Genomic DNA, 24,828 nt, shown 5'->3' with positions numbered 1-24,828 from the left:
AGGTAAACATCATTTTGATAAGGCTAATCAACAACATCATGTTGCATGGGACACATGTCACATACGAACCTCTTACTAAAAAGCAATCAATGCACAGCTCAGCATGAGCTTCAACACAGACGCTATGTATATTAAACATCTCCTTTCTCTTAATCTCCTTTCAATTAAACTAAAGCACAGTGAAATGACAGTGTCCCCAGTTAGACTTCCTTTAAACTTTTGCCATAAGCAGCTGCTCACAATGAAACCTGCTCTCCATCGAGTTTGCATAATATCCCACTGGGATATTACTTGCTTTGTTTTGTCAACACTTGTCGCTTTATCTCATACCACATATCCCTAACCTGTGATCATTGTGATTAAACTAAAGCTTCTTCCCACTACACCACTTCTTTGATCTCACTGTGAGACTACTCTGGTGGTAAAAACCTGTCATCTTTTCTAGCCTTATACTCTACATTACAGAGAGCTGAGTCCAACTAACTAGTCCAGACAGTGGAAGGTGTATTCTTAATGGCCCTGTGTGCATACATCACAGTATCTAAACCGTCTGCAAGATGTCATTAAGAGATTTCTAAATGTGTAATAAACCGTTGTACTTTATGAGATTTAGTTCAATTGTTTGTACATTATGTTGTTCTTACAGTATACAGTATACTTTCAGTTATATCAGTCACTCACAGGAGTTGGTGTACAAAGGTTGGAATGAGTTGGTCCTCCACAAAGCAGCTATTTCCTACCAGCCAGCCTTTAAACTTTTCACAGTGACTGAATTTCACACTGTGTTTTGTATGGACATCAATTCTGTCTCATGTGTCTGTGCATATAGAGTTTCCTGACCACCTGTCACCTGTGTGACTGCATGGGGGATTTTATACTGTCTCAGATTGCAGGGTCTGGCTCAATCTTAATTCATTACCACCCTACGTGATATCTCTCTGCACAGTATTAGTCAGAGGCATATGGGCATATGTACACTTCTATGTATGGACTCACAGACACACACACACACACACACACACGGCCATGCACATCCTTGCTGCAAATGTACACACAGTATTGGACACAAGCACACGTGCACATACATATGTACTCAAAGATTAGATTACGGTATATGTTAAATTAGCATGGCAAATAAGTCATTAACCTTATAACCTTATAATGAAATATAATGGAATCAGTGCCATATGACTACATGAATGTCCTTATCAGCTTGCCCTTTCAATCCAGATTGGTCTTGTTCCTCTCTGTGACATTTCATTGTGCCCTGCTTTCCAATATTCCATCAAGTCTAAACAAGTATAAAAACCCCTAGCAAATGTCTTGGGTGTGTTACGTGCCTAATTTTAACACATGTGCAATTATTGCATGTCAGCCATCAATTTCTTGCTGTACGTACTCATTAGAGAAGCTGTTATGTGACTCCTTATTATTAAGATCCACTTAGCGTGCGAATGCATGGCTGCGCTGTTGTGCTGCTGCTGCCTTTGTTCTCTCTTGATAGTCCAGATGAGAAAGTGTTGAAAATCCCTTTCTCCTGTTAAGTGTGCAAAGCTGCTGTGCACTGACGAGGCATGGCCAAAACCCCTGCCACCATCCCATCATCACTTTAAATGTAGCTGGCATGGACATGCCTACTCACTTCCCTGCACAATCTCCATCTGTCACAAGTCTATCTCTGTATCAAAATACAACACGTGCACTGTGCATTATTTACATACAGTATGTCCGTTTGATTTATCTGATTTATCTGTCATTGTATTTTCACAACACAAAAGCCCATAGTGCAGTAACTCTAATTAGCTGATTCTTCAATTAAATTATTGGCTCCCTGTACTGACTGACAGAGAGAGGGCAAAAACTGTAGCTGTTTATGCCAGGGGAAATCTTAAGGTTGTGGTAAAAAAGTAAAAGCAATTGCAGTGTACCTGCATCCAGTATTTTGTTGCCTGCTAGCAAATTGCTATGTGCTGAAATGTAATTGCAGGTGAACACTGATTCACTGACTTATTCCCCAGCTGTAGACCTACTGCGGCAGGAGTGTATGGTACAGTCGGTAGCCTACAAGGACTATCCCTAGTTGTGGAAATGTGACACACCATCTGTATTGTCAGTGTGTGTGTGTGTGTCCCTCTTTCTCCGTCTGTATGAGTGTGTGTAGCCCCACCCACACTTTAACGGTACCATATCTACTTGTTAGTACAAGTGCAATGGACCCATGCACCCTTGTAGACAAAACAGAGATCTCATGCAGATACGTCACTGATTGCATAGGCCTACTGTAGGATATTGTGGTGTGGTCGATATGACTAATTTTGTGGTGAATGTGTTGGTGTGAAAGGTAGAGATACGATCCATTAAATGCATGCTTCTTCTGTGAACATTCTTTTAAAAAATGAATACATTGAGTAGTTTCTTCATACTCCCTTGTTCCCCTGACTTTTGTATTTGGCTGTTATCGTATGTTATAACAAATTGATAGCATATAATATAAAATTCATCATATACATCTTGTTCACATCTTTTGTTCCCATTTTTGCTGCCTTTGATGCAACTGATGAAAAAGCCTTCTCAAAAGTAAAAAGAAAAAAAGTCTTTCCCAAGGTTTACTTAGAGCAGAAAGTAGGGTGTGGTCCCTAGAAAGTTGTCATGCTGCTTTTCATCCTCCCCTGGGAAAGTTGGGAAATGTTAGACCTAAAAAAAAGGATTCACTTGGCAACCATCAACAACATGAAAGACAACAAGAGAATAATCATTTACACTGAAGACCTCCAAGAAGCCAGTATACAAAAGACAGATGCCTCTCTGGACAAAGGACAAAGACAAAAGGACTTGTTACATGAATATAGCAGGGACACCTTGTTCCTTTCAAGCCAAGGGGAGATTTTGATTTGACACATCAAGCCAATGAAAACAATGTTGGAGCTTCATGGTAGACCCACTTCCTCAGTTCAGTGACAAATTAATATAGGCTACTTTTCCATAAGCAGTAGGTCTATGCCAAACAGGACAGACAGTTTTTTTTTTTTGGATTTCATAAGAGAGGGACATCTTCTGTGATGTTTTATCTGTAATTTGAAGGATTTACATATTTTTCTGTGACATAGTTAACAAATTATAAATTGTGACTATATACCCACAAGTTAACAGTGACAGAAAATTAAGCATTTAACATAACAACTAGCCTACAGTTCCACCACCGTTCGATTCAACCAATAGAGGGTGCTTTTGAGTTGGTATTGGTCTAGCTTCGTGAACCGAAGCCAGGCTAGGTCTATCAGTCCGTCGTGCAGGTTTCAGTCTCTCTAATTGCCGCGGAACTGATGTCTCATTTCGATTTTATATCATCGTTATAACCAGCACAAATCAACCCATCATTAATCCAACGGCGTGAATGGAATTCTTCAGTGAATTGCCTTAAAAGGCTTAATCGACAAAAAAGCAATAGCCTATAGCAAAACAGCAATGCAGACGTGGAACATAGCCTACATTTAAGAGAAATGACTTGATTTAGATTTAGTCTTGATTCAATGTATTATTTTACTGAACAGTCTGATCATTTCAAATTATTCATCAACTTGCGCAGAGGATCCGTACATAGGATTTGCTCCTCCCTCGTTTAAGCCCTCGACGAAGCGAAGTGATTTGAGGGATGGACTATACTGCAATTTGAACCACTGGTAAACCCCCGAGACTTTTTTCTCCGCCCGCTTGTCTGTGACCCATGCGTGAATGAAAGTTCCCAAACGCCAAGTGCTCAAGACTTACAGGGAAGAGGCTGTTGAACATATTGACAGGGCATGGAACTACCACAATAATGCATTGAGGAACACTCATCCATCCAGTCAATCCGGACGGCTGAAACAGGCTATGAAGTTTTCATAAAGACTGTTTTTTAAAATGCAAACAATGGAGCCAATAACAAAGTGGACGCCAAAGCAAGTTGTCGACTGGATGAGAGGTAAGTTCGTCTAATTTGGTCTTAATTATAATTGCCCCAAAAGTTTTTCGGAGCAATACCCAAGTGTCTTCTTCTGTGCCTTGTGTCTTTCCTAGCTTTGTTTAGCCCACGGGTTTCGTAGAAACTGGCTTCCTATTCAGCAACTCGCTACTGGCCGCGCGTAACTTGTTTAACAACTGTGGAATCCAGGGCTATTGTCATTTATACGGATATAAGTAGGCTATGATAATGTGACCGCAAATTACGACCTTTAGGGATGTCCATAAACTCATGGGTTTACAACATTTGTTTACAACCGGTAGCTTTTTCAAGTTGTCGGAAAGTGTTCTGTTCTTGAGTGTTTTCCCTGTCGCCGTCGTGGATGGATGATCATTCGTTCAGCTGTGAGTGTGTGGTAGACTGAATAAATAGTAGCCTAAAAAGGAAGGTCGTCGAGGGTAGGCTACTCTGTTGAAGCCAAACTTTTGTTGAAAGCTACAAATGTAACCTAGTATGATCTTTCGCACCTCGGAATACGTTTAGCAATGAGTGATGAGTGAAGTCAAGGATTGGACTCCACAGATCTGTCACTTGCTGGTTTTGGAGACTGTCACGGGACACAAATAATTCAATCGATTAATCTCAGTCAGACGGACTTCGTAGTCTACATCAATTTCCTGATGGCTACGTTTGATGTCACTTTTTGAAAGCTTAAAAAACTTCCTGAAAATACCATGCATTCCAGACCGAGAACCACGCAGTGAAACCGATTCAGCGCTGTGAGCATAACGAAGTATGCTTGCTATGAGCAAGTGACCTCACCGTTTAGCTATTTTGTTCTTAATACCCTTAGAAGCCTTTCCAGTGAAACTTGAATTCTGAATACATAGTTTATGAATGTATGTTACAACCAAACTCATATTAGGTCAGGCGTTCTGTAGGCTCTTTTTTATGCAGACTTGCAGAGGATTAGGAATGTAAACTGCCACCCTCAGTAGCCATTGGGTTTTGATGAGAGCTTGTCTGGTGGACCAGTTCTCAAAGCTGATGTCTGATTTAGTAGCTGACTGATACTCAGATCCTTCAGAACTGATGCTTTTGTGGATTTTGGTTCGTTTTGAACTTGTGTTTTTAGCAGTATGATGACTGCCCTGCAATGGTCATGTTTGGTTACCCAGCAGCCCATAAGCACTTGACATTTATTATTATTTACTAATTTTACATTGGTAAGCATCCACAGCCTGTGTCTGAAGACCATTGTCATGCTCCAAAATGTGAAACCACACATCATACTCCTACTATGAAATGTCAGAATGCTGCCGAATATTTTCCTCTCACACGAACCAGTCTCTCCCTACTTGTCCAACTCCTAAGTGAGAGGCTGCCGACTGCCTTTCATGCCTCTCCAAGTTGGCTGAAGTATCTCAAACACGAACACAACTACAGTGATCCCTGCAGGCAAGTTCAAATGGCACGAGATTTATCAACCAGTACTGAAACCTATCCTTCAAAATATGTACAGTCCCGGAATCCCCCAAAGTTTTCTCCACAGGAAAATATTTCACTGCCTGGACTCTGGAAAGCCTGGGTCATCATAGTACTTTAATGGGCGTGAGAAATGTTGCCGCTGGTTTATTTTTAGGTAGCGGGCCATGATTAAAGAGCGAATGATCTAGTGGCCTACATCTGGGCCTTTGAGGTGACCGGCACTGAGGGGTCTGAAGCACAGGCAGGGAACATGCCACTGTGGGCTCGGTCAAACCTGGTCACCTTGCGTCCACCACTGACATGCTGCATGGCTTTATCTGAAGGGATGAAAGGGGAAGCGTTGGCAGAGGCCACAGTGAGGCATATCAGGTGTGTGTGTGAGGGCAACACGCCCAGCACCAGGTGAGAGGCCTCACAGGGATGGAGGAAGGTCAGAACAGCATCTCGATTCTAACGGTTATGGTGTGTGGTGTGTGTTGAAAGTGTTACATTTTATGTAGTTCATGAACATGTTAAATACGTTGATGAGTCTTTGATGAGTCAGCCTGAGGAGGATGTTTTATCATTGAAGAAGATGAGTCATCCATGATAAAGGATGAGAGAGAAGTTACTTGTGTAACCAAATTACATATTTCCAAATTAGCCCATTTAGTCATGCACTTTTGTGGATTTCTTCTTGTAGTGACTTAACACTTACATGTTTTTATGTCTAAGCAACAGCTGGGAACGACCAACATAACCAAAACAGCATAACCAGCAGCCAGGTGTTTGAGTTGAGTAACAGTGACTACTGTCATTGTGAAGAAACTCGGTATGCCCCCAAGCAAGGTGCCTCCATGGTAGTGTTCTGAGGAAATTTGGATTTCATTGTTGTGAAAACACACTTATAGCCTTCTCAATTAAAATGTATAAACCATTGATATGAAATACAAAGAAATAGTTATCCCCTCTGTAAATAAGCTGTTTGCCCTAAAATCTCCAAAATGTATGCACAGTCTCTAATCAATGCTGCTGCGTGGCTTTTTGAACGTGACAAAAAGGTCACCTGCTCCTGTGCCAAGTTGGCTGGCACTCCACTCAAGCTCTCCCCGCATCCAATGCAAATCTGGAGATCATCTGAGCTTAGTGACTGCGGAGGTTGGCCATCTCTGTCCCGTAATAGCGCTGGCCTCTGAAAACACAGAGCTTAGCGCAATGGGAAAAATGCAACCTCAGGTAGCTTGGCACACAGGGGTCAGTGCACATCCATGGTTGCTTAGTCATGCAGAAAGATGGACAGGACACGGCAGGCTGCGTCGAGGCTGGTGCCTTAATCCACGGGATCGATGGAATTCCCTGAGAGAGGCTGGGGAATGCCGCAGAGACCTACAGTCTTGCCTAATGCTGCCATTTGGCAAGCTTCCAGTTCCACCCATTCGTTGGGGGTAGAATATGTGATCAGCTTGCTGTCCTTGTGAACTCTTATTGGAATGTCATTGTACTTCTGTGGCCGACTACTTTACAGGTACAATGAATGCACCTGGGATATCACTGAACAGGTGATATTAGGTAATGCCTTGCATCCTACATCCCAGATTCTGAAAAGATGCTAGTTGGACAACAGTCTGTTATTAAAAGCACACGCAGACAGAAAGCAACATATTTTCAGTTTTGTCACAGACTATTTGTGAGGTTTTGTCAAACAATTGGGGGATTTATTTGTGAGTAGTGGCTTATTTCCAGTCTAGTTAAAGAGAGCTGACCGTTTTTGAGTCCTATCAAAACCACATGGTCTGGCCCGTGTTTAAATAACTAACGAGTATGACAAGAATGTTGCTGGCTACCAAAGCAAAGCGGCCACTTCAGTGGCTCGTGAACAAAAACATTTGTTAATGTCCTTTTATGCACTTGTAGTCAGTCAGTGAGCTGTGTGGGGTTTCTCAAAGGCAGGAATGTCTTGTGATTCTTGTCAAATGAAATAGAAAAACACTGAGGATTTTCACGTGTCTTGTGTACTGAGAAATGCACAAGTATGTATGAATATACAATCCTTTTATAAATAATATTGGCTTCATCATCACATAATATTTTTTATTTTTTATATATTTTTACATATTCAATATTTTAGAGCCTTTTCTATATGTAGGAGCATGTCCGAGCATGTCTTCTTTCGTCCCCCCTCACATGACTAAAGCAATTGTAAAACAGGTCTGGTCTCTGTCTAGCATCTGTTTAACTCGTTCTGGTGCTGTGGGTAACCAACAAACTGGAGGCCTTGCCTTGTTTTGCCTAAAGGTTTTTGTGGTGGTTGTGGTTGAATTTTCTTCAGGGTTTGTCAGAGATCTGTCCCAAGTTTCAGGCAACGTTGCCAACGTTGCGTCAGTAAAGACCTTCTGTCATTCCCAACGGACTTGCAGTCAAAGTTGACTGGGAGCTCACTGACCAATGCTCTGGCTGGAAACATCCTCTCTGACTAGGTCATATTGTTTGGCCATTAAGACAAATGTCTATAGATTAACATATGGCATGAGTTTGATCTTTAAAGACTGGTATACACAATGTCCTATTTAAGAATCAAGGTAAAAGTAGGTTTAGATAAAGACTATTCCTCGACAGAGTTGGCACAGCTTTAGAAAAGCGCTAAAGCATTTGATGTGCCTCTGAGTGCTTGGAAAGGTCAACGCATAATAGTCTCTCATCCAACACCTGCACTTGAGTAAACAGGGGAAGGGTGTTGCTGCTCAAATACAAAGCATGTGAAGCGTGGCATTCTGGGAAATTCTGTCTGGCTTCTCCCCTGCTTCTGTTAAGTACTATGGGGAAAGCAAGATGCCATTATATTGTGCCCCCATGTGCCTTTTTCCAGTCAATGCTGAAATCAGAAGGTCAGGAACTGACCTACATAAAGTTTGACGAGTTTAAATCTTTCACACAACACAATAGTGGCAAAAGGCAATGGCATTTTTTTTATTTATTTTGCAGTTCCTTTAACAGTGAACGTTTTGAGTTTTACTGAAAGCAAGAACTAAATGGCAAAGTACAAACACATGATGAATGTGGAAGAAACCCAAAACAAATCTCCCTATTAAATGGAACGTGAAACCCAGGTTAAAAAGGACGTGAGTGGACAATGCCTGTGGCTTGACCAGGGGACAGATGGAGCCACGAAAGAGGAACGAGGTGAAGGACAGGGAGAGCTGAGGAGGAAGTGATGAGAAGAAAGGAGAGAACTGCAATTAAACCTGTAATAGCAGCTGTTCATAGTCATCATCTATACACATTACACCTTGTTCACCAATAAATATCAGGAAATACTGATCTACTTCGAAAGTACTTTTATGATTTCAAAACATTGTGTCAGTGTAGAATGTTTTATTACCTCCACCATGAAGGTTATATTTTCAGTGCTGTTTGTTTCTCTGTTTGTTTGTCATTGACAGCAGAATTTCACAAAAACTACAAAGCTGTTAGGACAAAGTACCACGATTTTGTGCAGATGTGGAGGTAAATAGATATATGGTGATAGAAAGACAACTGCATGTTGAAGGTTTAGGTTAAGAGAGGGAGTTCCATCTGTATGTTGCAGCACTTTGCAGATACAGATAAACACTTGTGAGTAAGTTTTCTAGCTTGAGTTTTCTATGTTTTGTCATAGTCCATCACTAACCCCCTCGCAAACAAATCCCCAATCTCCCCCCACGTTTGTGACATCAGCACCGTGACTCACTCCTACCCCGTTGGTGTCAGATCAGGCAGTCATGCTGTCACTCCCAGATACCACAGATCACGATTCGTCGTCTGACTCATCAACAAGCACCACCAGGCATCAGTCAGTCAGTCATATTCCCAGGCTCCCGCCTGCCACCACCCTGCCACTGAAAACCCCCACAGTTCCAGTTCCCATCTCAGGTGTCCTGACAGCTTCTGAGGAGTCCGATTTTAAGTGTCAGTCGGTGACATCAAGTATCATCCCTTTTACCAGCTGAACCTTACCTGGAACAGATAAGGTCTGGTTGTGCACAATTCCGTTTTTCTCAGGGATTTCAAATAGCCAGTATAGTCAGGTGCCAAGATGTCCACCCTACATAGCCTCTGTACCTCCCTAACGATCAGCAGGAGAGTAAATGTGTAAATAATGACGTCTCTTAGTTGTTACTAAATTGTGTTCAAAGCTTGAAAGTGTTTTATGTGCGGGTTGGTTTAAAGAGCGATGCAGTCAATCTATTTGACCCTCATCTCCTCCTCCAGTGACCCAAAGGGGCCAAGGCATAGGGCCTAGGCTGTAAATCTAAAGTGTTCTAAAGCCCGCTTCCCGCATCTCTCACAAACCTGTTGCCATAGCGGCATGGGCTTGTGTTTGTTTATCCCATTGACTGTATATAAATGGTTGATTTACCCCCAGCTAGCATGCAATCATAGGCTCTCCTTTGCCCAGTGTTGGCACTTAGCTTGGCACAAACACAAGAGTTGTGCTCTTAATGCTTAATGCTCTTAAGAAAATCGCCCATAGCTACACCAGCTGATTGTGCAGAGGCTTGTGAAAAAGTGCCACTTCATTTGCGTATCAGAGGAGACCTATCCCACTTATTTACCAGAGGAAGGTACTGTGTTTTATGACATAAGCCATATGGTTCCACACAGCTGTTTTAGTAGAGTGCTCAATCCGGTTTTCTTTTGATGTATGTTATTTGTGTGGAAGGTGGTTGTTTATTGGTTGAACTGGTTTTGATTATAATATAACACCAGATTCCTGAATAATGGATTAATGGACCACCAAGATTGTAGCAAACAACATCAAGAAACACATCTCTATGGCATCTCTATTGCACTAAGCCAAGGATGGGTCAAGGTATCCTCAGCCTTGACTGAATGAAATGTGTGGGAGTTCTGTCAGCTTGAGTATGAGAGTAATTTAATTTAAAAATAATGGTTTTAGTTTGGTAGGTTTTGGTGACTGCTGTAGACAATGGTTTAGACTCTCATCTTTTGTATTTTCCCTCTGAAAACCACTTTCAGTTGACACTTTCTTTGCGCTATGCCTTTCACAAAGACTATACTATACTCATTCTTTGAAAAAACAGCAACCGCACTTGGTCTGCTAAGAGCTCCGCGCCCGATGTTAAAACACCGGGGACGTTTTTGTCGCCCCTTTGTTACTAAGCCACTCTCACAGTTGTTTATGTCAGTGGTAACGAGCGGCATGGCTTCCATGTCGGTGAGTGATGAGTGTTTATGTGTGTGGGGGGGTGAGACGAGTTTCCAAAACCACTAGCATTACGCAGGCCCCCAGACATTGCTCCCGGCTGATCCAAAAAGCATGGTCCAGTCTACCTTTTGCCATTCAGTTGGCCAAAATAGATGAGAAAAAAAAAGATTCAGAGATAACATTGGCTTTATAGTACAAGTACAATCAATCCAAGTAAATGGTTAGATTCTTCTGCACGGTCTTGAACTTAAAGAGTCTTTGTGCTTGTCAATGCTTTTATTTAGTTAGTGAACGTAAAAGATAAGCTATGCTGAAGAAATAATGGGAGTGGATAAGCTAAAAGTGCTGACACCTACATTATTGCCTGTATGTAGCAGCCTCCAGCCTTCCTTGAACTGATGCTAAGTGAACCTGTTACAGAGCTTTCCTTTGTGCTCGAGGCCTTTCTTCCTGTTTCACCCCCATCCTACCACAGCCACGTGGGTCACATGCGTTATGGGCCAAAAGGTCAAAAAGATGACCTCTCCAGCAGCCGAAACTGCCCGAGGCCTAGCGCAGTGTCAGGCTTATCCTTAGCCCCATCAGAGGCTCTGTTTTCCCCAATTGACAGTACAGCGGGGCAGCATGGTGAGGAAGTGCAAGCCAACTGACTGGTTAGTTTTGCAATCAGAGCTGTGTGAACCTTTGCCCATCAGTCCTCAAGCCATTAATTTTCTCTTCAGAGAGAACCCTGTGGGTTGACACAAACTTCACATTCCTACTCCACCGCCGCCGTTGGATGATGATTTTAGAAACATTTCAACATTGATAAGGAAGGGGCTGTTGATTCACACAACAACAGACAAAGTGTCCAACCCTTTCAACCCTTATGTAACTGTCCCATTAACACAGGCTCTGTTTGGGTCTTGTTGAGGCTCTGTGAAGTCATGCATTAGGGGGACAGCTTTGCACATTCAGGGAGAGTTTTTTTTTAATTGCAGCTCTTGCAGGCTTCGCTGGCCCAAGGGGTCTGTCCATAGAATAGCATTGTGGCCCGCTGGAATTCCCACAATGGGACGCCTTTGGAGAACAATGGACATTCCTTCGATCCCCACAGGTTCACTGGAAGTCTAAATAAAATGGGGGGAGAGAGTTACAGTGACAGTGCTATTGTGTACACCGGCTTTCCCAGTGGCCACCAGTGGCGGGGCACGGCCAGGCCCAGGAGGGGGGCTAGACAGGGGCAGGGAGCCCCAGCAGGAGGGCTGCATTCTGGGGGACGTGGAAAGCCTCTTTCTCCCTCGAGTAGTAATCAAACCCTGAGAACATAAGCCTCCTCTGCACCATACATACACCAGAGCAGGAGGCGGATGGATGGGGTTTGGATGGATTTAAGGAGGTGGCTGGGTGAGGAGCAGAAGAGTAGGATTTGGGGGTTGGGGGGGGGGGGCGCGGGGTTTGGGGAGTTTGCATCCAGATTGTGAAAGGGAGGGGGCACCGAGGTGTTTCCTGCCAGAACAGATGTGCGTGGCACCAAAAAGCTGTAGCTCATTACTACTGTGAGGGTATCGAGTTCACCATCAGGCTAAAGCCTGTCTTAGGGTAAAAATCCATTCGACAACATTGATTCTGTGTGCATTCAAAAAATAAGCAAGAGATTCTCCATATGTTGTTGTGCAGGGATCTGTTGTAATTGGTTGTTATAGTAGGTACTATTTTGTGTCCAGAAAATACAATTGACAAACACTCAGGATGTACAATTTCCCTGAGACTGGGATAATCACAAAATTATCATGCATCTCCAAAAGTCTGGCTCCCTGGAACATTCCTTGGTTTTTGCCCAAAATTCAAGGGCTTGGTCTTCAAAATAAAGAAACAGAGGCTTGCCGTTTCTGTACTTCCTAAGGATGTTAGTCAGGAAGTGTTTGGGATCATCGATGGAGCAGAATAAAGAGACCGCAGCGGAGGGGGTGCAGAAGCAGCTGCCAAAAGGAGTCTGATCATGTCCTGACGATGAGGTCAACTGGCCAACAACGTCCTTCAGGAGTTTCAGCCATGCAGGGCAAACTCTCATGAACCTGTTGTTGCTTCTTTGTAGTTTCGATGCCTAGCCCTTATCCATTAAGAGTCTGTGATCCATAGAGGAGGGGAGGAGAGGATCCACCAGGGAGGCCTTGTATACTGTGAGCCCTACACGGAACAGCAGGGGTCCCCTGGGCCCTGGTCATATCCCCCCAAACTCGTTGCCCTCTAAGGGTCATGTTGATAGAAGGACAGACTACTAATGACGGGATGATGGTGGCCGCACTGAGCTGGGCCAATCATCCTCCATTGTTGTGAAAATCAATCAGGCTTTCAAAAGGGAACCCAGCGCCTCGAGTTACAGAGAAAATAGCCCAAGTCAACCTCAACCATATGTTGACCTCTTGAGGGTTCTCACTGGCCCAGGCGGGACGTATGGTCCCCATGACATGCTGGTGTTGGATATTGTGGCTGATGCATGCAAGTGAAACTCATTTGCACCACTACTGTTTTTGGCTCATTAGGGATTTGGGCTGTCAGATATTAGGTCCTCATAACAAAACAAAAATCACTACTTGAATTGCTCTGTCAAAAGTACAAATATTTATAATTGAAAAGGTTGAATTGCTTTTTATTAAAACATCAATTGTATAGTGATTCTGCTCTGATTCACTCGGAGCACTTAATTTCATCACTATTACTGGTATTTCAGTAAAATAAATGCTAGTGGCCTTATTGTGACATCTCCCCATGATTGACTGAAAATCTTAAGTGTTTATGATTTCAGTGAAAATATTTTCTCCTTCTTTTTCAAACGCATGTTCTCATGCTCTGAAAAGATCTCACTCCTTTGTTCAAATCACACTAAAGTGACACACTATCGTCCTCTTTTGTGTTTACCTCACCATTTGAAACTGATAGTCTCTATCACACACCCTAAAGCCATTGATCTCTTTGGCAGTGTTATAAAATGCTGTATCAGCCCTGTGTGAGAACTCTCTCTCTCTCTCTCTCTCTCTCTCTCTCTCTCTCTCTCTCTCTCTCTCTCTCTCTCTCTCTCTCTCTCTCTCTCTCTCTCTCTCTGTGTGTGTGTTTGAGACCCATGGGAAAGATCGGTTGTGACTTGACGGACAGCATTTCCCCCAGCCTCTTCTTGTAGAGGACTTCTCAATTAAAGCCATTAGTGTTGCTTGGTGGAAGAGAGACAGCAGGCAGGTGGGACGACGCTTCATGCGGGTGGCCAGCAGAACTGCCCTGCCCAGCTTCAAAACAACCCAATTAGACACCGAGACCTGTGAGGTGGGATCTGTGGGGGACTGCAGATTCCAGAGTCCCCATGAAGAGGGTATGGAGACGGGGGGGGGGCTGCTGGAATTTTTTACCCACTCTCTCAAAAGAAGGATAATCAGTCCTGTGCTGTGCTGTTTCTTTCTTATCCTTGTTTCGTCAGAAAACAGCAATGGAAATGCAGAAGGTCTTTGCTGCAGTCCCCACTGAAGGGTTCTCATTAGCAGGGCTTGAGAGAGATGTTAATTTCAGTGTTGCGGAGCCACGTCGAGCTGTAATTAGGCTTGGGTATCGAATATCGAGTATTGGTTGGAACCGGGACTATCTTTGCGATTTTCCCGGAATCGTTCAAAAGTTTAAATTTCGATTCCTAGTTTCGATTCCCAGTCCGCCGACCTAAAGAAGAAAAGGCTGAACACCAACGAAGAAGCGCATAGTTCATAGAATTAAAATTCATGGAGAAGGTCAGACTATTTCATTCAGAAAGCAGGGTTACCACGGATCCTTAAATAGTCTTAAATACAATTGAATTTTCGAAAGAGAGGTATTAAATGTGCGTATGGGACCGCCAGCGAGTGCAAGAGAGCGAGTGATGTCTCAATCCAGTTTCGTGTATTTAAAACGCAATTGTATAAATTACTAGGCTATTAGGCTACGGGAGGAAGTGTAGTGGTTGCAGAGTGAAGATGTTTTTCACGGGTGTGGTTAAAGGAGTGAAAACAGTAATAATACAGTAGGCCTATGTACAAAATAATATGCCTGACGTTTTCGTGGTGTAGCTGAGGCCAGAGAGATATACAGGACGTGGAATAAGGAAGCATACGGTAGAATGAGCAAGAGAAAGAAAGAGCGATAGGTTGGCCATACGTTCGAATTTAGGCCGGACATATGGATTTTAAAAGCCCTGTCCGGCGTCCGGCGCAGCCTCAAGCCGGACGCTCATTTGTTCTCCTTTTTGGAGTTGCGCTTGGCATCTAAAATCGTTGCTCGGACGCAGCATCGTTTCACAAACTATGGACGCGAAGACTGCTGGTCAAATTATGTGCAGTGCTTCGCAATTAGGAGGAAATACTGTATATGTTAAGTTGATCTGTTTGCATCTTTCCAGCGTGTGTTGCTGGCCTAGCCTAGGGAAGAAAATATCTGTCTAAGTTATAATAGCCTACCTGTAATATCTGCCAGCAGCTTGCTTGCCGGCCAGCGTTTCCCAGTAGGCTAGGCCTACTTTGCAAAAGTTGTAAACTCTAACCGCATATTTTTTGAATGTCGGTGACTGGCTACATAAAAACGTGTGTTCATAATATGTGCGTGCTTGATATGAAACCAGCGGTTTTCAGCAGGATCATGCGAGGAGGACCTGTCTCTTAATTAATTTAAAACAAGTCAATGGTTTTACAATGTTTCAGTCAAGCTTTGGTTGGTTTAGATACAACTGGTATGCAAAATGTAAAGTAGTGGATTAACTTTAATTTGCTGTGCTGCATATTGGACAATAGATGCACATAGTAAATTATATAAAGTAGGCTTATTAAAATATGTAAATAGCTTAGTCTAACTTTTAAAAGTCCAGTGCACATGTCTTTGGCAAGTAGCCTAGGCTACTACAGACACAGGTGAAGAACAGTCAGCCTCAGCAGTAAGCAAAACCAAATATGTACAGCCAGCTTCAAAAGCAAGCAGCCCAGACCCTAAATTTGGGCATTTAGCTTTGAAGGTAATTCACACACAATTATTTTTCTTTCGCCAAATTATATTTGGTAACTTCTGTAGACATCCAAAATGGGGTGGGGGTTAAAATTAGTAAGAAAAAAAAACTATTGCATAAACAGTCATATATATCTTTTTGCCGTGGTATAGTCTTAAGTTTCATTTAGATGTCTTGAAAAGGTCTTAAAAGTCTTTAAATTTGCACTTGGAAAATGTGCAGATACCCTGAGAAAAACCGATGGTTAGCTAGCTCATTTAAAATATCCTAAACTTTTTTTGACCCAGCCTCTTAAAAAAATCGGAATCGAGAATCGCTAGGAACCGGAATCGAAATAAGAAATCGGAATTGGAATCGGAATCGTTCAAATTCAAACGATACCCAACCCTAGCTGTAATGAAAGCAAACCACAAGGAGTGGGCTTGAGCGTGCCCTGTAATCACTCAAAGGCATTCCAGCGCCGCTCTCCTTTCCCCCTTCATCGCCGGTGTCCGGAAAGATCCGAGGGAGAATGGCACCCGGTCCTCTGGAAATGCCTGCTTAGCACAAGTAGACTGTGAAAGCCGAAAGAAGACACTTTTGCACCCTTCTATTACTATTTCTCCAGTATATCCGGTGGAGGTTAGATTTTTGAGTCTCTGTTTGTCTTGGATCTTTTCCACTTTGATTCGGGGTCTCTCCCTTACAGTTGCGGTCAATCATTAAAGCAAATTCCTGTGGCCCTGAACCACTCCAAGTATGGATGAGACCCAAATTCAGCATTGCTTGCATGGGAATTCTCTGAGGAGTATGTGAAAAATGTTTTGACAGCAACCAATACAGACTTCAGACGTATTAATGCATTACTGGTGCAGACATTATCTCTTAAAGTTTCTGCAGATATGACCAGCTGAACTCAACTCAACTGTGCGTGTGTGTGTGTGTCTGACTGTGTGTGTCGGTGCGTGTCATCGTAGAGCCGTACACCCCACCCCTCACCCCTCCGGGCTGCTTGATTAAGGCCTTCCTTTAATATCTGAAATCAGATCTGGAAACACAACAGTCCACTCGAGACCTTCAGCTCATCCACATTCTCTGTAACAGGATCGCACTGCCCAGGGCGTGACAGTGCAGGGAGAGCATCCCCAACATACCAGGCTATGTGCAGCACACAGACCCCTCTGCACAGACCGACAGGCTTTTTCTTGGGTGCCTCTCAGCACACAACAATCCACTGCTCTTTCCTAGGTGGCCTGTCTTCAGGAGATGGATGATGGGTAAAGAAGAGAGGGAAGGGGTGGGGGTGGGTGGAAGGGGGGGGGGGGGGGGGGGGGTCCAGGGACGTGTATTTAGCTTCTAACACTGGAGGCCTTAGCTGTGTCTCAGCTGACGGGCCTTTCAGGAGTCCGGGGCCCAGGGCCAGCCCGCTGCAGCTGCCCCCTCTGAGAGCTGCCTTTGAGAGGGGAGACGCCACCCTCCTCTAGCCTGCCACCCACCCCCCACCAGCTCATTCTTTGCCCCGCTGTCACATCAGAGGTGGTCAGCCCGAATGAGAGAGGGCCATTGTTTTTTTCTCTCTCTCTCTCTCTCTGTGTGTGTGTGTGTGTGTGTGTGTGTGTGTGTGTGTGTGTGTGTGTGTATGTCTATGTCTGTGTCTGTGTGTGTGTGTGTGGTAGGATATCAGATGTGAGTTCCTGTGAGAGCCAAGCTGACCCTTTCTTATTCGTGCTTGCGTGTCCATTTGCATTCTCTGAGAGGATCAAGGAAGCAAGGCCATTATATAACACGCAAGTGACAATTCTTTGGCCAAACAAAAGTTCCAGCTCTCAGCACCCGCTCCATTCAGGGATTTTAACTTCAGTTTGCTCCTTCATCTGATTTCTCTAAGGGAAGGACCGGAATAACTGCAGTGAACAGAGCTAAGAATAGAATAAGATCTTTCAGTTTCAAACTTCAGTTTCTTTGTGTGTCCACCAAATGTGGCCTGAGTAGCATTAGTCGTTAAATAAATTTAAAGTTGCTGACCGTGACCAGAGTTGACCCAACAGATTTTTACTTCCATTGTTTAACCAACATAACACCTAAGGCCAGGTGTTTATGGGATGGCAGTTTATGGGGCCTCTGTTATCTGGCGTTGTCCTATCTGTTATGGTTCCACTGTTATCTCTCTCTCCATCTATCTGGGTGACGCACCTGCTCAGTTGAAACTGTTGCACGGGGAACCTGTTTTAGTTAGACTGCACATGTGTGTCAATATGCTAAGAGGTCACCCGGCCACACATGTCCTTATTTTAGCATATAACCACAACATATGTTTTTCACTGTTAGGCCTCGTGGGCATACAAAGATTCCGTAGTTGAATTAAATTGAATTGGTTATTGTTCTAATGCCGTTATCAATTTTCTATTGTCTCTTTGTCCCCCATTCTTCTTGTTTGCCTAGGACTGGATGATAGCCTCCAGCAGTACATCCATAACTTTGAGCGGGAGAAGATCAATGGGGAGCAGCTGCTAAAGATCTCCCACCAGGACCTGGAGGAACTGGGGGTGTCCCGGATCGGCCATCAGGAGCTGGTCCTGGAGGCGGTGGACCTGCTCTGTGCTCTGGTTAGTATATTCACTATTCTTCTCGTTTTACTCACTATGCTCACTTTGTCTGAACCTGGCAATATCTCAATGCCCAACACTGCACTGGGTGAAAATTTGGCACGCAAGCTTCTGTTGCTGTTGTGCTTGTCACAGCAGTCTGGTCTGTGTGGCCCTGAAAGTGCACCGGGCTGGCTGGGACAGATGGTGGAGCGTATCCAAGCATTAAGAAGAGATCAGAGAGATGTAGCTCTGCGAGCTATGGGCCATTAGCCCTCACCCTACCCTCCGCTGTGCCCTGCTTAGGGCCAACCAGTCCTGGGCAACAGTCCCTGGTCTAGCTGCCTCAGCTTCAAGCTGCACCAGTCAATAGAGCAGGAAGCCTCTTGGCATTCCCACACTGCTCACTTGGGAGTGTGAGCGGGCACTTTCACACAGGGAAGGGCCATTAAAGTTATTGGTCATTTGATGTTATCTGAGATGGGGAGAACATGTTTTAAATTTGTGGTTGTTTGAGTAGTTTGGTGTGGCAGTCTTAAGCTGCTTATCACAATGCAGTGAGTGGTGTTGGTGAAGTAACACTAGTGTCGCCCTCTCATTCTGCCCCATCAGTTATGGAGAGTAAAATAGAAATGATAAGTGAACCATAGGTGGATGTAGCCTCAGTGTTTACTTTTTCCAGTATCGGGACAAAATGTCTGCACACAACCAGAGACTCATGGGAAAATCTGTTGGAGGACTTCATAGAGTGCTAGAATCTGACTAGCTTGTCAGCCGACGGCTATAAAAAAAACTGCCAGCAGTGGATTTACTGCAGGCTAGACTGTCTTAACTAGACCTTCAGCATGACCGTTTCAAAGGAGAGGGGAAAGGGAGTAGCCGCGAAAGTGTAGAAGAGGTGGAGATACGCTGAAAGACTAAATACATCCAATGTGAGTTTTAAGTCACAGCCAACTCTCTGTTTGTGTAGATGAGGACTGATTTGGGATTTGACCACTTCCTGTCTGACTACTTCCTGTGTCAAAACTGCTGCGTGGCAGCACAGACTGATTCAATCTCCAACCACGGAGGTGTTTTGATGTGTTTTCAGCCATGCATTACCTTTATTTCAACTGGCTGTACTCTCCTGGCTTGTACTCTCCTGCCTACACTCCCTTGTTTTAATTTACACTAGCATTAGACTTTTCATAAGTCTTTGGTAATGCTGATTTTATAGAGCCTGGAACTCAGGAATAGTCTCTAATAGTCATGCACTAAAGCTATAGTATGCATGTGAAGTCATGCGCTAAAGCTTGATTAGTTGATCAGCTGCCTGTTGGAGCATGACTGAATTTACCTGACACATACTGTACATGTGCACATACAACTTCAACTACATACTGTAACCAGAGACTTTCTAATGAGGAGACACAGCACTCAAAAAATCCTCCATAGAAATGCATGGGGCTACTTTGTAACGCCAATATGGCCGTTACGACACATATCACACCCCTTCCTCTGCAAAACGTCGATATGTGAATACATTGAGCCAATCATATGGTGTGTTGTGAAGACATCGTGCCAATCATGTGTTGTGATCTCGCCGCTGGAGCAAGATTGGTGTCGTGAAGCCTTGCGCACGCGCATTTCTGCCGAAATGGATGCCCGACGAGTGCCCAAAAAGCGTTGCCATATGGCCGCCGAGTGGAGGGACTTGCCTAAAAGGACTTTGCTGTAACACAACCAGACAAGTGGAGCAAGTCAAACATGGTTAGCTGCACACAGTTGTGCCACCAAATTAGTGTCAGGCCCTGTTTCAAGTGCAGAGTTTAACAGTAATATGAGTTTGGCTATTGTAATATGTCCATACAATTTTCCACCCATGCCCTAAAATCCTATGTAGACAGACAAAACAGTCCCAAATGTGTATATGGCTGTTTCGGTAGAAGAAACAAATCCTCCTAAATGAGATGGCTTTGAAATGTTCTCGCTCGACTCCATATAGATCTCTGTGATCTCCTGTCTAACAGATAAGGTGTAGTCATTTGTAGTGAAAGCAGAGGACACATGGAAACATTTAAAGCCAGTTTGCTTAAAGCTTTGATATATCCTCATGTCGTAACACTTGAGCCATACCATACATCCACAAGTCCAGAGCCCCTCCGTATAGACCCCTCTAATTGGGCCCAGACTCCTCTCCTCCCAGGCGGACCACTTTCAGCAAAGCCCAAATTGTTTTCTTTTGATCCTCTTCATAAATTCTGCCTATGTTTTCACTGTGTTCCCTGACATGATATGTAATCTTAAATAAACCCACCATTAATTGAGAATGATATTAGGAGTTGCGTAAGTCACACAAATAAGATCCAGGAGCATGTGTGGGGGACGCCGCTGAACGCTTGCTGACCCTTTGGAAAGGGAATACAAGGCCATCGTCACTGCTGGAGAAGTTCCATCAAGGCTCCATTTTCATCATCTTCAGTGAATTTGCCTATTTTTCACACCTTATTTTCACGACATTCCTTCACCTCCTAAGGCAGTTGGGATCTCATTAATAGTAACACGTTGTTGAGCATGTTGAACATGTTGAGTTCGCCATGTTCTCCTCAAAGGTTATGATACCTTAAAAGGAATGTTCTCCATGCCCATGTTTTGGACACAGAAACCTTTCCCTATCACACACATTTTACCATATGGCTTGATAGGTAGGACTTTGTCTAGGTAGGTAGCTAGACAAAGCCACAGATGTGCGTCTCCTAATACAGCTTAGTATATTCTAACCTAATATTGTATCCAATTTCTGGCATTTACCTAATATCTAGTGGTAATCTCAAATAACCGATGGAGCATGAACTTGGACCAAGGGTTGAGTCTCTTCATTATTTTGAAAGCCTTTCTAAGCTCTTTTTTGTAGTTCTGCATGTTATTGGCATTTCCCGGTGCCTGTCTGACATATATACAGACTATATAGCATCTCTTTCCTAGTTTAGAATCATCCTCTACTCAGGTCTTGATCTGGTATCCCCTGTGAGGTAAAAGCCATCAGAACAAGCCGTTCTCACAAAGGAGTCATGAAATAGCTTAATGAAAAGAGCTGCGTTTCATGGGCTGTGATGACTCCAACAGAACCTCCTCTGAAACCCTGCACCTCTCTAGTGCTCTTCCAAAGCCTTGTGGCCCTTTCTAAGGAAAGAAACCACCTATTGTCTTAGAGGTCTGGAATAGACATTAAGGCTGTTTGAAGCCAAGTGAGAGGTGGAATGTGTGGTGCATTACCAGTGCAGGAGAGCTCTCTCTCTCTCTCTCCCTCGGCAGAAAACTCCAGAGTGTGTCTCGGGAGGAGACAGAAACAGATGTGGACCCCCACCTGTCACCAGGGCTAAGTTGAAGTTCTTGCCTTGGTGCTTGTAGAACAGGGGAGCTCGTCCCACAGAGCCCCTTGTTGTATCCCAATGGCCATCCCAGGTGATGGTGTCTGTTCCCACCTCTGACTGCAGGGACTTGGGGAAGAGACCTGCTGTTTCAATAGTCCTGCTTCATTTTTCATGTGGCTCCACTGGCAGGACATGGGTTTGCTCACACAGCTTCCCGGGCTGAACGTTTTCAAAGCGGCCCTGGCCGTAAACCTGTCAAAGCTGTCCCTGGGCTGACACAGCAAGCAAGCAGAGGCCTTCGAATGCTTTCAATTTAAAACTAATCTGACGTGGTGGAAGCCACTTGCACCCTCAGTTTTATGTCTCTCCCAAGTACTGTGCGACAGTTAAAAACATCTGTGTGGAGAAGTCTCAAGGGGTCTGGGAGGTGTTATTTGAACCAAAACAAATGGCAGAATGGCTTCCTCGCCAGAGCTGCTCAGCAGTCTGTAGTGAACAAAAGGATGCTTACGTCTGGAAGCATGTTTATTTGTGTGTGTGCTAGACACAACAATGCTGTTTGTGTTCTGATTAGATCTCGCCCATGTCTTTGCCTTAATAAATTACTGATGCGTTTTGGTTGCCTGACCACGTTCTACTATTTTGTCAATTGTGTCTGGTTACCACATGGCAACTTTCACTTTCACCTTTTCTATTAAAATGGTAACTCACTAGGGGGTTACACTTGTAAATTCAGATTAAGCTAGATCCAAACTATTCCCTTTGCTCAGCACGTTAGGTTAGGTTAAAATGCAGGAGCCTGGCATGAATGTTCACTGTAAAGGCCAAAACAGGAGGCTCCTGATTCAAGAACTCTGGGTCAAATGCATTCTTTCCATGATATTTATAAGGAATGAAGTCGCCAGATTCAGTTTCTAAATTAAGCAACACACCAACTATTGGCCAACTATTCAAGAGTCTTTGACCTATTTCACTGTTGTTCAACATGTACCACTGATAGTTTGAAGAATAACAAGGTGGAATGTGTACATTTTTATGTTTAGCTTGTGGAATGGCCAAAACATTCTTAAATGTGGTGGTGGTGACACAGGAAGATCAAACTACCTTACCTTTTCCAGTCACATCTATCTATGGTTTTGCACTGACCTGAACTGACATGATGGTGTCTGTTTATGAGTAACTTTCCGCCTCTGAACATCTGACAACTGGAGGATTTTAAATGTCAAATGTCAAATCTAGCAGTTGATGGTCTCTGACGGATTGAAAACCTAAGGGCTTTTGGATCTAAAGCTTGATGGTAGCACTGCTTACACTCAGCTGTCCTCAGTGTTGACCTGCCTGTAAGTGCAGTTAATTTGCAAATATGTAGATCCCTTTCCAAACACGAGGTTGTGCTTACTGCTCTCATTTCATTTGAGTCCCCACCAGTGGTACAGTGTGATCAGGGTCAGCTCTAGAATGTAGTCCAGCATCGCAAGGCCTGTCAGGTGACCCTGCTGCAGCAGGCCTGATCTGCGAAGGTCTGAGAAAGAACTGCTGCAAATTCGAGGAATGTGTGAGGAGGAAGTAGCCTGTCTCAGGAATGTGAACTTTGCTCACTTCATGGGAATCAGGTGAGTACACGTGCAGGACTCTATTGGAGGTTTAGGAGAGGGGGGAGGAGGGGGGGAGGGGTTCTGCTGGGGAATTCTGAATTCCTCCCTGAAGATAAGCAGTGACTGATGGCCTCCTCACCCTTGTGCGATGCTCTTCACTTGTGACTTCATACCAACTGACCAGCAAACGTGTTACATTTTGACTTGGAGATATTAAAGTTCCAACTGCCGACTAGCATAATCAGAACCTCCCTGTGCATATTTTATCTACTGTCATCAGTGAATATCACTTTATCTTAAACTCCTTGCCAAATAATCATATTTTCTGTATTTTCAGTGGAATTGTTGCACTGAATATGCATGTGTTAATTTCCATGTGTTTGTTAACTGTCATTGTGTCTATTTGGCTTAAATATAGCATAGAACAGTTGCTCATTCATTGTGCTATCCACTTTTAGTCTGCCTGACTAATTCATCTTTTTATGTGCTTCTCAGAACTATGGCGTGGAGACCGATAACCTGAAGAATCTGGTGGTAAGAATGAGGGCAGCGTCCAACAACCTCCACATGGGAACGTCTGAACGGCGCAAAAGCCCCACGTACGACGGCACCAGCTCCCACAAGCCCCCCAACGAGTTCCTTACCTCTGTGGTGGAGCTCATCGGTGCAGCCAAGAGCCTCCTGGCCTGGTTGGACAGGTACGGTGTGATGTCACTCTTCCCTGTAGTGCCACAAAGTCTAATGGCACACTGCATGCATGACAGATGTAGCATCTGGACAAATGGATGCAGTACAGCCACAGAATTATATGTTGATCGTGGAATAAGCATTTGGGCCCGCTGATAAAAAATATATAACCTCATGCACTCACTGGAGCCATAACATTCACAGAATCCTCTTATGACTTTTAAAGGATCTGTTTCACTCTAAAACACGGGTTCCCAAATGCTTGCAGACAATTTCAAGTCATTTTTGTCTTTACCCTTGAGAGTTTTTTCCATAGATGTTTCAAGGGCAAATGAATGAAACTAGATCTAGTCTGGTCGGTTTCCGTCGTCTCATTTGGTCTGGTCAATGTCCAGCACTTCCCATATTAACGGAGGGCATCACTCAACAGAAATGATATCTGTAGAATGTATTACACTCATATGGACTTGTGGGAGTTTGGTTTTCAGTGCTATGGTTTACGGAGGAGGCCCTTGCAGAGGGCCCATCTTAGACTAACCATATTGTAGAACCGATGAAACCAGACTGTTCTTAAGTGATTTTTTAACAGACTTTGACTTCATGCCATTAATTTTAGCTTGATGGCTTCTCCCTCCACATTTGGCTATTGTTTCATGGTTAAGCAGAGGAGAAACTGACAACTTTTTTTGTGGCAGACAGATTTGTGGGAAACTCCTCAGTTCTAAGTTTTTTTCCCCCTCCCCTGTGACCCCAAGCCCCATCATCGCCAGACGTACTGTGGTTAGGCCGCCGGCCGCCGCCTCTGCTATTGTGCGCGTCGGCTGCATTAGCCCCTGGAAGCAGTCTAACGTCACTCTGTTGTGCCTGTGTGTGATTGATGGCCTATTCACTGTTTTGATATACCGTCAGCGTGCAGTCAGGGTTGGGCAGCCTGGGACATGAATATTGTGGGAAAATGCCAACAAAAGTATTTTTTTTACATCTTTTTTTCTCTCCCTTCTCTCCCCATGCTGTCTCTCTCGT

The 24,828-nt window shown here is 44.0% G+C and overlaps 1 protein-coding gene across 3 annotated transcripts in view; it reads left to right on the top strand.

Annotated features, from left to right (window-relative positions):
• Positions 1-3,669: 3,669 nt before the first annotated feature.
• The window catches only part of LOC143138898 (connector enhancer of kinase suppressor of ras 3-like), a 46,409-nt gene continuing 25,250 nt past the window's right edge, over positions 3,670-24,828 (top strand). Inside the window, exons 1-3 of one of the 3 annotated variants that reach the window (XM_076299349.1) lie at positions 3,670-3,961; positions 18,028-18,191; positions 23,614-23,816. In XM_076299349.1, the coding sequence (XP_076155464.1) occupies positions 3,901-3,961; positions 18,028-18,191; positions 23,614-23,816 (428 nt within the window). In that variant the 5' untranslated portion in view covers positions 3,670-3,900. The remainder of the gene's footprint in view (positions 3,962-18,027; positions 18,192-23,613; positions 23,817-24,828) is intronic. The other 2 variants (XM_076299348.1, XM_076299347.1) reach the window with 2 other exon arrangements.

Source organism: Alosa pseudoharengus, unplaced genomic scaffold, assembly GCF_046254945.1.
Source record: "Alosa pseudoharengus isolate Yale_2024_CS ecotype anadromous, Long Island Sound unplaced genomic scaffold, YU_APseudo_1.1 YU_APseudo_1.1_scf_22, whole genome shotgun sequence".
Classification (NCBI taxonomy): domain Eukaryota; kingdom Metazoa; phylum Chordata; class Actinopteri; order Clupeiformes; family Clupeidae; genus Alosa; species Alosa pseudoharengus.
The sequence above is the reverse complement of the archived record's forward strand: the minus strand, read 5'-3'. Positions and strand labels throughout refer to the sequence as shown.